The sequence below is a fragment of the Sus scrofa genome, chromosome 13 (assembly GCF_054392235.1).
Source record: "Sus scrofa isolate SSC_HxYL_T2T_F1_AM1 chromosome 13, Sscrofa_HxYL_maternal_Yorkshire_Landrace_v2.0, whole genome shotgun sequence".
In the NCBI taxonomy this organism is placed as follows: Eukaryota; Metazoa; Chordata; class Mammalia; order Artiodactyla; family Suidae; genus Sus; species Sus scrofa.
Genome location: NC_139395.1, coordinates 81,276,341 through 81,290,034, shown reverse-complemented (window position 1 = coordinate 81,290,034; position 13,694 = coordinate 81,276,341). Strand labels below are relative to the sequence as shown.

Genomic DNA, 13,694 nt, shown 5'->3' with positions numbered 1-13,694 from the left:
GGGGCGGGTGGTGGGAGTGGTGCTAAATGTCTGAATGGAGCCAACCCATGTACAGAACAGATGTGTGTCATGGAGCACCTGACTGGGGCCTACAGGCAGGCAGAGGCCTGTGCCTCTGGATCAGCACTAGCCCTGGATTCTGAGGCTGAGCTGAACCTCCCTGGTAGCCCACAGAGCCTCAGGACACATTGGGGCTGGGGGAAGAAGGAAGACAAGGGAGGCCAGGCAAGTTTCTTTTCTCCCATACCCACTCTGCAGAGTGGGATTGCAGAGGACTTTCTCCATGATGTAAGGGGTCTGAAAGCAGCTGGGTGTAGCTTTTCTTGGCCCTTTCAGAAAGACATTGCCATTCAGAGAAGTGAGAATGTTGACTTACTAGCTTTTTGCCTGGTAGTGATGATTCCTTGAGGTTCAAATAATGTCAGGTAGACTGGTCCAAACTAGGCTTTCTGTCTTGGTGACCACCCCTCCCCACACCCATCCGCGTAGCCTGCAGGCTGCCCCAGCTCTCCTCCCTTTGCAGCATGATGCCCAGATGGACTACTATGGCACCCGTCTGGCAACCTGCTCATCAGACAGGTCCGTCAAAATCTTCGATGTGCGCAACGGAGGGCAGATCCTCATCGCCGACCTCAGGGGGTGAGTGGAGCCGATGCTAGACAGAGTCTTAGTACTGGGGCTTCTCAGACATGGCAGGAAGGGCTGAGAGCCCAGATCAGAGCAGCCCACAGTTCCATTGGCAGAGAGGGCACCCGGTCCTAGCTACCCAGAGTTCCAGACTCATGGAGCCAGAGCGAATCCCAGCTCTGCCACCCAGAAGCCCTTAAAAGACCTTGGGTAAGAAAGTCTGTTTACTTCTTGTAGCCTTCACTTGCTACAAAACTGATCCTTAGAACTGATGCTCCTTCTGCCTGGGTGGAACCATCTTGGCAGCAAGCCTTCAGTAGCTGCTGCTATTTTTTTTTTGCCACGCCCACTGCATGTGGAAGTTCCCAGGCCAGCAGTTGAACCGGTGCTACAACAGCAACCCAAGCTGCTTCAGTGACAGCATCAGATTCTTAACCTGCTGTGCCACAAGGGAACTCTGGTAGCTACTGCTATTTTTAAAAGCGAAAAACTACTTTTTTTTTTTTAAGAAAAGGTTTAGTCCGCATGATCTTAAATGACTCAAAGGTGGTAATGTAAGAATATAATAGTAATTACATAAATCCCATAATTCTGCCTGTTGGCCCATGGCAGGCCCTGAGTGGGTATTTACAGCATTTGATTTACCCTTCTCCCTGTTGAGGTTCTTGAGATCCTGGCTCTCATATTTATGGCCACACTCTAGTGCTTTCCCTTAGTTCACTACGAGAGATAGACTGGGGGTTCTTACCCTGGTTCTACAGAGCTCCAAGGCTTCTGTGGATAGAATTCAGGCAGTGGCAAACTAGGAAAGGGAGAAAAAAAAAAGTCACATCTTTATTTTCAGGGACTTTAATACTTAGCATTTCCTTCAATGATAGCTATAGGCCAGGAACCCCAGTAGTAGACATAGTTTCTATCACTTTGTTACCTGTAGAAATCACAAATATTTTTTATATCACATTACAGTTGTTGTAGCTTTCTCAAAACAGCATTGATGCTCATTACTACCTTGGAATTAGAATGGTTGTTATACTTGATACTAGAATTTGTTACTTAATGGTTTAACACAGAAGCACATGTATCACTATATCATAAATTGTTCTTAAACATTTTGATAACTGTATTTCAGTGTCCTTTATAACTCTATTTCTGTGTGTTTTATCCATTAATGTGAGAAGGGGCCATAACCTTCACCAGATGACATAAGCAAGATTAAGAATCCCTGACAAGTAGGTGCTCAGTCCATGTTTGTTAACTGAATAAAGAAGACATATAACTAAGTAGCCCTTTGGGAAGATGGGCCTAGAAGTTTCCCTCTTCCTGAGTGTCAGGGGTAGAGTGACTGAGGAGCCCACGCCACTTTTCCTGCATGGCAGCCCACGGCTGAGCAGAGAGCTATGAGGGCGAGGCCTGGCTACTGGCACTGGTGGAGGCCATCCTGTCCGCTTAGAGGACGTAAAATATCAGAGAGTAAAAAAGTCACACTCCCTTGGAGTTCCCGTTGTGGCTCCATGGTTAACGAATCTGACTAGGAACCATGAGGTTGCAGGTTCAATCCCTGGCCTTGCTCAGTGGGTTAAGGATCCAGCGCCGCCATGACCTGTGGTGTAGGTCGCAGACGTGGCTCATTGCTGTGGCTGTGGTGTAGGCTGGCAGCTACAGCTCTGATTAGACCCCTAGCCTGGGAGCCTCCATATGCCATGGGTGTAGCCCTAAAAAGACCAAAAAAAAAAAAAAAAAAAAAAAAAAGGTCACACTCCCATTCTTTTTTGCCTCAGTTAAAATCATGCTGTTTATAGGATGTTTGGGTCTCCTAAGAATTTCATTAGCAGCTCCTTTGTAGAGCCTGCGGGTGGACCATTGTCTGCAGTCCTGGGGCTAGGGAGTGAGCAAGAAGCAGCACTCAGAACTCATAGGCATTGAGCTGGTGTTTTTTCCTTTTCTTGTACCAAGCACTGTTCTAAGGTCTTCATGTGAGTTGTCACATACATTTCCCTCAGCACCCCCATGTGAAAGAAGTCTTGCTGACAACTCTGTTGAGAGACAAATCCAAAGAGAGGGTGTGGCTCTGTCCTAAAATCAAGCAGCTAGTGAATAGAACGGGGAGTCAGTGTGAAAGAGCCTTGTCCACCACCTCTGTGCCATGCTACCTCTTGTGTGCTGGTGCCGCCCCCCCCCACCCCCCAGACCCAAGGGTGGCACAGAGTCCATGCTGAGACAGTACTTACCAGGTGAACATAAAAAGATGGAAAGAAGAGAGGCATGGAGTTCCCCTGTGGCACAGCAGGTTAAGGATCCAGCATTGTCACTACAGCAGCTCAGGTTGCTGCTGTGGTGTAGGTTCCATCCTGGCCCAGGAGTTTCCACGTGCTGTGGGTGTGGCCCCCCAAATAATTAATTAATTAAAAATTTAAAAAGAGAGGCATGCCTTTTGAACAAGTTAATACGATAGTGGAAAGTATCAAAATAAAACAGTTACTGCCTCCTCAATAAGTTGACCATCTGGGAAGATGAATAGTACTTGATCCACATATACATCCGGAGCACTGGTGGGTGTAAACCCTAGATTGATCAGTGATTGTGCTGAAGGCAGTAAGTGTAGGTGGTGGTGGGTGCAGTCTGGGCCAGGTGAGGGTTCTGCTGGGTCAGGACAGAGGGGCCTTCAGCCTCAGTGTCCTCACTGCCTAGTGATTTGGAGGTGACATTCTACAGCTCTCCCTCTTGAAATTCTTAGGCAGTGCTGTACTGGGAAGCCCAGAGTAGCAGCTGGCAGGGCACCATGGGTTTGTTTGGCACATTTGAGCAGTCTGTGCCCCTCTCCCCTTTCAGTCATGAAGGTCCTGTGTGGCAAGTGGCCTGGGCCCACCCCATGTATGGCAATATCCTGGCATCCTGCTCCTATGACCGGAAGGTCATTATCTGGAAAGAGGAGAACGGCACTTGGGAGAAGACACATGAGCACACAGGACACGATTCCTCAGGTACGCTGGGTATGGCAGGAGAAGGCGGCAGGCTCAGGGGCCCTCGGGTGGGAAGGGCCTCTGTCCTGGCTGATGCTCAGCTTTCTCCGTGTCCTGCTTCTTGCCTGTCCCTTGGGCTTTGGTTGCTTTTCTGCTCATCTGTCCACAGCAGAGATAAGGCCCTAAGACCTGAAACCAATCCAAAGCAAAGTGAGAAAAGCAAAGACAGCATGATGAGGCCTTTTTATAAGGTTTATTCACTTTAAGTACTGGCCTTATTCTCAGATTATAAGATAGGCTTTTATTTATGAAATGATATTATTAGGTGATAAGTTTTTTTAATCTCCTTAATTGACAAACTTACATCTTCCCCCCGTGAGCTCTGTAATTTTTCTTTTTTAGAAATTTAGTAAAACACTAAGTCTGGGAAATGAAAGTTTCTAACTGTGTCTCCTTCCTTCCTGCAGTAAATTCTGTGTGCTGGGCCCCCCACGACTATGGCCTGATCCTGGCCTGTGGGAGCTCGGATGGGGCCATCTCCCTGCTGACCTACACTGGCTTGGGCCAGTGGGAAGTGAAGAAGATCAACAATGCTCACACTGTAAGTCCAGACCCTGCCTACCTATAAAGGGTAACTCTGCAGTCTTGCCACGCATCCCCTGTTCACTCCTTAGAGAGTGGCAGGAGCAGTGTCACTGCTGTGTGGTGGGCTGGGGAGGGGACTGTTGGTCAGACATGCTTGGAGAGCAGCTTTGAGTTTTTTTGCTCTGAAACCAGGGAGGCCAGGCTGCACTAGCCTCATTCAGCCCAGGGCAGGGTTGGTACTGGTTCCTCCATGTCAGGGAGGGCCAGGGCACTGGCAAAGTTACAGCAGCAGCCTGTCTACCTGCCACCTTTGTTGTGAACACCTCAAGTTGACATGACCTCCAGTGATCATTGGGCTCATCTGGTGTTATAGAAAGTATAAGAATTTAGTTCTCTATTTCTGGCCATTGGACATTAAGGTTAAAATAGTCATGAAAGAACTGTGGACAGTAGGGGAAAAACCTAGGTTTCTTGAGCCTCTGTTGTGTGTCATGTAATTCTCTCGTGAATAAAAGAAAAAACTAACAAATGTACAGATTTGCAAGGTCAATGATCCTGTTCTCATTTTATGACTAGGTAAGTGAGGCTCAGAAAAAAATAAGCAGCTGAGAGAAGATACTGTGCTAGGGTTAGAACCCTGAAATCTGTGTGCCTTCTGTCTACACAGTAGTCCAGTTGTAATGGCCCCAACCCTTCTGAAAGGTACCCAGATGGAAGTTAGCAGCCCCAAGTTTGACAGTATTTTGCAGTTCTCAAATTCAGGAGATCCAGAGCTCACCCAGCCTGCAAGGCCCCAGGAGCCTATCTCAGGGCCTTGTTACTTGGGACCCTTGGGACCCCCATCTGCTGACTAATTTCCAAAAATGAATTGGCTGAGAGGTTTCTGGGAAAACAGTGGTGGGGAATGGCATCATAGTGCTTCAGTCTTTCCACATCTCTTCATAAAAACCAACAGAGCAATGAGGTAGCAAAACCAAAACCTCCTGCAAAACATTTACAACAAAACTGGGTAACAAGGTATTACCGCAAGCTCCAAAATACAAGAGAAGAGGAATGAAGACTGCATGGTATTAGCATCCAAGAAGAAGGAGGAAGGAAGCAGTGAGGTGCCTCCCAGCACACCTGAGGTGTGCTCCCAGAGGGCCACGTGTTCACTGAAAAGCGTAGCTCGCCAGTTTGAGGACAGGAATTTTGTGGGTTTGTTTTGTTTTTAACTTTTTAAGTTAAGATAAAATTCTTATACCATAAAATTCACCTTTTCTAAAAGTATACCATCCCATAGTTTTTAGTATACTCATAAAGTTGTACAACTCTCACCGCTAATATCCAGGTCTTTTTCATCACCCCAAAAAGAAACCCCATTAGCAGTCACACTCCACCCCACCATACCCCCAGCCCTAAGCAACCCTAATCTATCTCTGTCTCTATGAATTTGCCTACTTTAAACATTCTCTGTAAATGGAATTATATATATGTGGTCATGGTTTTTCGTGACTGACGGCTTTCGCTTGTCTTTTCAGGTTTCATCTGTATCATAGCATATATCAGGCTTTCATTCCTTTTTATGGCTGAATAACATTCCATTGTGTGAATATACACATTTTGTTTTACCATTCATCAGTTGGTGGTCATCTTCAGCTGTTATGAATAATGCTTCTATAACATGTGTGTAAAAGTTTTTGTGTTTTCAGTTTTCTTGGGCAAGTACCTGGGAGTAGTTCCCAAGCCAGGGGTCAAACCCATGCCACAGCTATAACCAGAGGCATAGCAGTTAACCATGCTGAATCCTTAACCCACTGAGCCACAAGGGAACTGGTTTGTGTTTAACTTTTTGAAGTACTATTAAACTGTTATCCAAATTAACTGTAGCATATTACATTTCCTACCAGCAGTGTTTCAGTTTCTCCACATCCTTGCCAACACTTGTTGACATCTTTTGGATTAGAACCATCCAAGTGGGTGTGAACTGGTATCTCCTTGTGGTTTTGATTTGCATTTCTCTAATGACTAATGATGGTGAGCATCTTTTCACATGCTTGTTGGTCACTGGAGAACTTCTTTGGAGAACTGACTGGAGAGGGGTTTGCACTATCTCATACCAGGTAAATACAGGTGACCCTCTGTTAGAAAGCCTAGAGGAATTTGGAGAAATCTGACCCTTATGATTCACTGGGGCCTTTCTCCACAACAGTGCTCATGAGGAGAAACTGCTGGGAGTGAGATCAAAATTGAGCTGCAGAGGGACACAGAATGAAAGGAAAGAGATGAGGAAGACCCAAGTGTGTGTGTGTCAGGGGGAGAGGGGACAGAGCCAGAAAATCCCATAAGCAGGCTGTCACATCTGTTAACACTGAACAAAAACAGAATTCTCAATTTAGAAAGGCTTTCCTGAACCTCACTTTATCAAGAAAACTAATTTCACATAAAAACAACAGAGGAGTATTTGAGGTGAAATCACAGAGTTTTTCTTAAAAAAAGAATATGCAGAATAACTTAAATTTTCTTAAATAAATAATATGCTCCAGGCAATGAAAGAAAGACTTGCCCACAAAATAGAACCAACTGTCACCCACTAGCTCAAATCAAGCTAAGAGACTTTTTTTTTTTTTTTTTTTTTTTTTTTGCTTTTTAGGGCCAATCCCAGGCATATGGAGGTTGCCAGGCTAAGGGTCAAATAGGAGCTACATCTGCCAGCTTACACCACAGCCACAGCAACGTAGGATGTGAGCCTCGTCTGCGACCTATACCAGAGCTCACCGCAGTGCCAGATCCCCAGCCCAATGAGTGAGGCCAGGGATCAAACCCACATCCTCATGAATCCTAGTCAGGTTAATTAACTGCTGAGCCACAAAAGGAACTCCAAGAAACTTTTTTTTTTTATGACATAAGACATTAAAAAATAGCATAAATCAAAATTTGAAAAACTGAGATGAGGTGACAGCTCAGGAAAGAATTAGAAATAAAAAATTATTTCATAAAGACTAAGTTAGAAGGGATATTAGAGTATATAAACACAACAGATAATGCCTTAAGAGAAATAGTGTGAAAAAAGAAAAAAAGAAAATTTTTATGAGGAGAGAAAAAGATTTTGACAAACAATGAAGTCACATGAAGATCAAACACATGAATATTAAGAGTTCCAAAGCAGAAAGTAGAACAAGTACTAAGAACTAATTTAAGAAAATGACCTTAAAATTTAAAAATAATATTTTAGGAGTTCCTGTCGTGGTGCAGTGGAAACGAATCCGGCTAGGAACCGTGAGGTTGCAGGTTTGATCCCTGACCTCACTCAGTGGGTTGGGGATCCGGTGTTGCCATGAGCTCCGGTGTAGGTCGCAGACTCAGCTCGGATCTGGCATTGCTGTGGCTGTGGCATAGGCTGGCAGCAACAGCTCTGATTAGACCCCTATCCTGGGAACCTCCATATGCCTCAGGTGCTGCTCTAAGAATACAAAAAATAAATAAATAAAAATAATATTTGAATCCACATAATGAGAGAGCATAACCTTTGTTTAAGAATCTCAACCCAGAATCACCAGCAAAAGGATAGAATTATAGTGAAATTACTGGCACCTAGCAAAAGGAGCCATGTGACTTCTAAAACAATTAGATTATCGTCAGACTTTTCAACAGCAATGATCCATGTAGGAAAAAAATGGAGAACACATTTACAATACTCAAGGGAAGGATGGGTGAGCCAAGGATTTATGAAGAGCAAAGTTGACTTTCAAGTTCACACACAGACTTACACAAAAGTTCATAGCAGCTTTAATGGCCAAAATATGGAAATAATCCGAATGTGTATCAGCAGGTGAATTGGTCAGCAAATTGTGGCATATCCATACTATAAAATGCTTCTTAGCAATAAAAAGAAATGAATATTAATACAAGATGAATGAATTTTAAAATAGTTATGCTAAGGGAAAAAATCAGCCAAAAAAGTATGTACCATGATACCATAATATGGATCATAATATAGTGACAGTAGATCAATAGTTGCCACGTTGGGGGGTGGGGGCCAGAGATGGATTGTAAAGGACACTTAAGAGATGATAGATGTGTTCATTCTCTCTTTTTTTAGCAATAATTTATTGTTTAATCACTTCTGTTTTTAATTAAAGCATAATTGACATATAACATTAGTTTCAGGTGTACAACATTACGATTTGATATTTGTACACTTGTGAAATAGTCACCACAATAAGTCTAGTTAACAACCATCACAATACATAGCAAAAAATTTTTTCTTGTGGTGAGAATATTTAAGACCTATTCCATTAGCAACTTTCAAATATGCAGTAGTATATAGTATAGTTAACTGTAGTTACCAAGCTGACTTACTTATTTTGACTGAAAGTTTGTGTCTTTTGACCTCTTTGACCCATTTTGTTCATCCCCCTTTCCAGCTGCTGGAAACCGTCAATCTGTTCTTTGTACCTATGAGCTTGGGGGTGGGGGGGTTCTTGCTGTTGTTTTTAACTCCGCACATAAGTGAGATCATACAGTATTGTCTTTCTCTTTTCTCTTTCTGACTTATTTCACTTAGCACAGTGCCCTCAAGGTCCATCCATGTTGTTGCAGATGGTAAGATTGCATTTTTTTAATGACTGAATAATATTCCTGTGTGTTTACACCCCACATCTTTATTCATTCATCCATTGATGGACATTTAGTTTGTTTACATATCTTAGCTGTTGTAAATAATGCTGCAATGAACATGGGGGTGCAGATGTATTTTGAATTAATGAGGGTCGGTTGTTGGGTTTTATTTGTTTATTGGTATAAATAGCCAGAAGCAGAATTGCTGAAACATAGATAATTCTATTTTTAATTTTTTTGAGGATCCTCCGTACTGTTTTCTGTATTGGTTTTGCCAGTTTATATTCCCACTAACTGTGGACAAGGTTCCATTTTCTCCACATCCTCGCCAGTGCTCGCTATTTCTTGTCTCTTTGGTAATGGCCATTGTAACAGGTGATATCTCATGGTGGTTTTGATTTGCATTTCCCTGATGATTAGTGATGTTTAGCTTCTTTTCATGTGCCTATTGACCATCTGTATATTGTCTTTGGAAAACCATATGTTCAGATTCTCTGCTTTTTTTTTTTTTTTTTAAGGCCTCACCTATGGCATAGTTCCCAGGGTAGGGGTCAAATTGGAGCTGCAGCTGCTGGCCTACACCACAGCCTATGTGGGATCCAAGCCGCATCTGTGACCTACACGACAGCTCACAGCAACACCAGATCTTTTTTTTTTTTTTTTTTTTTTGTCTCTTTTTGTCTTTTGTTGTTGTTGTTGTTGCTATTTCTTGGGCCGCTCCTGCGGCATATGGAGGTTCCCAGGCTAGGGGTCCAATCGGAGCTGTAGCCACCGGCCTACGCCAGAGCCACAGCAACGCGGGATCTGAGCTGCGTCTGCAACCTACACCACAGCTCACGGCAACGCCGGATCGTCAACCCACTGAGCAAGGGCAGGGACCGAACCTGCAACCTCATGGTTCCTAGTCGGATTCGTTAACCACTGCGCCACGACGGGAACTCCAACACCAGATCCTTAACCCACTAAGCAGGGCCAGGGACCAAATCTGCATCTGCATGGATACTAGCAAGGTTCATTACCCCTGAGCCACAATGGGAACTCCTCTGCCATTTTTAAAATTGGATGATTTGGATTTTTGTTGTTGAATTGTATGAGTTTTTTTATATTCTGGATGTTAATCCCTTGTTAGATAGGTGATTTGCAAATATTTTCTCCAATCCACAGGTTACCTTTTCATTTTGTTGATCTCTTTTGCTGGACAGAAGCATTTTAGTTTGATGTAGTCCCTCTTGTTTATTTTTGCTGAAGTTGCCTTTGCTTTTGGAGTCAGATCCAGAAAATCATCACCAGGATCAGTGTCAAGGAGCTTAATACCTTTGTTTTCCTCTAGCAGTTTTGTTTTGTTCTGTTTCATTTTATTAGAACATAGTTGGTTTACAAAGTTGTATTAGTTTCAGGTGTATGACAAAGCAAATCAGTTATACATATACATATATTCATTCCTTTTCACATTCTTTTCCATATAGGTTATTACTCAATATTGAGTAGATTTCCCTGTGCTATACAGGTCCTTGTTACTTATCTATTTGATATACGGTAGTATGTGTGTATGTGTGTGTATACGTGTTAATCCCAAACTCCTGATTTATCCCTTCCACCCACGTTTTCCCTTTGGTAGCAGTAACTTTAGTTTCGAAACCTTTGATGAGTCTCTTTCTGCTTAGTAAGTTCATTTGTATTATTCTTTATTAGATTTCATATGTTAGTGATCTCATGGTATTTGGCTGATTTACTTCACTTAGTATGATAATCTCTAGGTCCATCCATGTTGCTTCGCATGGCCTTATTTCATTTTTTTTCATGGATGAGTAGTATTTTATTGTATGTGTATGTACCACATCTTCTTTATCCATTCATCTGTCAGTGGACATTTAAGATGCTTCCATGTCTTGGCTATTGTAAATAGTGCTGCAGTGAACATCGGGGTGCATGTGTCTTTTAGAATTATGGTTTTCTACAGATGTATGCCCAGGAGTGGGACTGCTGGATAATATGGTGGTTCTATATTTAGTTTTTTAAGGAACCTCCATGCTGACTCCATAGTGGTTGCATCAGCTTACATTCCTACTGGCATTATAGAAGGGTTCCCTTTTCTCCACACCCTCTTCAGTATTTATTGCTTATAGACTTTTCGATGATGGCCATTTTGACTGGTGTGAGGTTATGCTTCATTGTTTTGATTTGCATTTCTCTAATAATCAGTGATGTTCGTAGTCTTCGCATGTGCTTTTTGGTCATATGTCTGTCTTCTTTGGAGTCATCTATTTAAATCTTCTGACCATTTTTTGATTGGGTTGTTTGGTGTTTTGATACTGAGCTGTATCAGATATTTGTATATTTTGGAAATTAATCCTTTGTTAGTCATTTCTTTTGCAAAGATTGTCTCTCATTCTCTGGGTTGGCTTTTATGTTTTCCTTTGCTGTGCAAAAGCATTTAAATTTAGTAAGGTCCCATTTGTTTATTTCTATTTTTATTTCCATGATTAAAGGAGGTGGGTCAAAAAAGATACTGTTGCAGTTTATGGCAAAGAGTGTACTGCCTATGTTTTCCTCTAAGAGTTTTACAGCATCCACCCTTATGTTTAATCCATTTTAAGGTTTTTGTGTGTGTGTGGTGTTAAGAGATTGTTCAGATTTCATTCTTTTACATATAGCTGTCCAGTTTTCCCAACACCACTTATTGTAGAGACTTTTTTTTTTTCCGGTTGTATATTTTCAGCTTCTTTGTCATAGATTAGTTGACCATATCTGCATGGGTTTATTTCTGGATTTTCTGTCCTGTTCCACTGGTCTGTATTTCTGGTTTTGTGCCAGTACCGTACTGTTCTGGTGACGATAGCTTTGTGGTGTAGTCTGAAGTCAGGAAGCCTGATTTCTCCAGCTGCATTTTTCTTTTTTCTTTTTTTCTTTTTTTCTTTTTTTTTTTTTTTTTTTGGTCTTTTTAGCTATTTCTTGGGCCGCTCCCGCAGCATATGGAGGTTCCCAGGCTAGGTGTCTAGTTGGAGCTGTAGCCACCGGCCTACGCCAGAGCCACAGCAATGTGGGATCCGAGCCGCGTCTGCAACCTACACCACAGCTCACGGCAACGCCGGATCGTTAACCCACTGAGCAAGAGCAGGGACTGAACCCGCAACCTCATGGTTCCTAGTCGGATTCGTTAACCACTGCGCCACGACGGGAACTCCTCCAGCTGCATTTTTCTTAATATTGCTTTGGCTCTTTGGAGCCTTTTGTGGTTCTATGCAAATTTGAGGATTGTTTATTTCTGTGAAAAACGGCATTGGAATTTTTATAGGAATTTCATTGAATCTGTAGATTGCTTTGGGTAGTATGGACATTTTAACAATATCATTTCCTCCAAACCATCTGCATGGATATCTTTCATTTGTGTCATTGTTTAATCATTGTCTTAAAGTGTTCAGAGTACAGATCTTCCACCTCTTTGGTTTAATTTATGCTTTTTTATTTTATTTTATTTTATTTTTTGCCTTGGCATGTTCTCAAACCAGGGATAGAACCCAGGCTGCAGCAGTGAAAGTGCTATATCCTAACCACCAGACCACCAAGGAACTCCCCTCATTGGTTTAATTTATTCCTAAGTATTTTATTCTTTTTGATGCAGTTGTGAATAATTGGTTCTCTTAATTTCTTTTCCAGTAATTCATTGTTAGTGAATGGAAATGCAACAAATTTTTGTGTGTTGATTTTGTATCCTGCAACTTTACCAAATTTGTTTATTAATTCTAATGTATTTTGGTGGAGTCTTGAGGGTTTTCTGTATATAATACCATGTCATCTCCAAGTAATGACAGTTTTATTTCTCCCTTTCCAATTTAGATGCCTTTTATTTCTTTTCTTGTCTTATTGTTCTGGCTGGGACTTCCAGTACTATGATGAGTAAAAGTGGTGGGCATGGGCATCCTCATCCAGTTCCTGAACTTAAGAGGGGAAGTTTTCAGCCTTTCACTGTTTACTTTGGTGTTAGTTTGGGCTTCTCTTATATGGCCTTTATTATGTTGAAGTATACCTACTTTGTTGAGAGTTTTATCATAAATCAATGCTAAATTTTATCAAATGCTTTTTCTGCATCTATTTATGTGATTATATGATTTTTATTCTTCATTTTGTTAATGAGATATATCACCTTGATTGATTTGTGGGTATTTAAACCAGCCTTGCATCCCTGGAGTAAATCCTACATGATCATCATGAATGATCCTTTTAATGTATTGTTGAATTCAGTTTGCTGATATTTTGCTGAGGATTTTTTTTTTTAATCTATGTTTGTAGTTATTGGTTTAGATTTTCTGTTTCTTCATGAGTCTTGGAAGAGTCTATGCTTCTAGGAATTTATCTATTCTTTCATTCTCCTATAATCCTTTTTATTTTGGTGGTATCAGTTTTGTCTCCTCTTTCACTTCTGATTTTATTGGAGCCCTCTTTTTTTCGTTGTGACTCTAGCTAAAGGTTTGTCAATTTTATTCCTTGTTTCTAAGAGCCAGCTCTTAGTTTCATTGATCGTTTCTATTGTCTTTTTGGTCTTTATTTCATTTGTTTCTGCTTTGATTTTTATTATTTCCTGCTTTCCACTAACTTTGAGTTTCATTTGTTCTCTTACTGGTGCCTGGAAGTATAAGGTTAGGATGTTATTGAGATTTTTCTTGTTTCTTCAGGTAGGTATTTATTGCTATGACCTTCCTTCTCAGATCTTTTGCTGCATCCCATAAATTTTGGTGTTTTGTATTTATATTTTATTTTGCCTGAAGGTGTTTTTGATTATTCTTCTATTTATTGACCCATTGATTGTTCAGTAGCACATTGTTTATTCTCCACATATTTGTCAATTTTCCTGTTTTCTCCTTGTAATTGATTTCTCCTTTCATATCAGTGTGGTCAGAAAAGATGTTTGATAGGATTTCAGTC

At 41.6% G+C, this 13,694-nt stretch overlaps 1 protein-coding gene across 2 annotated transcripts in view; it reads left to right on the top strand.

Moving 5' to 3' along the window:
* SEC13 (SEC13 homolog, nuclear pore and COPII coat complex component) overlaps positions 1–13,694 on the top strand; it is a 40,748-nt gene that overhangs the window by 4,906 nt on the left and 22,148 nt on the right. For both annotated transcript variants that reach the window (XR_014823816.1, XM_021069320.2), the window contains exons 3-5: positions 524–639; positions 3,457–3,608; positions 4,055–4,188. Coding sequence is in view for 1 of the 2 variants with exons in the window: in XM_021069320.2 (XP_020924979.1) it covers positions 524–639; positions 3,457–3,608; positions 4,055–4,188 (402 nt within the window). In the remaining variant the exon portion in view is untranslated. The remainder of the gene's footprint in view (positions 1–523; positions 640–3,456; positions 3,609–4,054; positions 4,189–13,694) is intronic.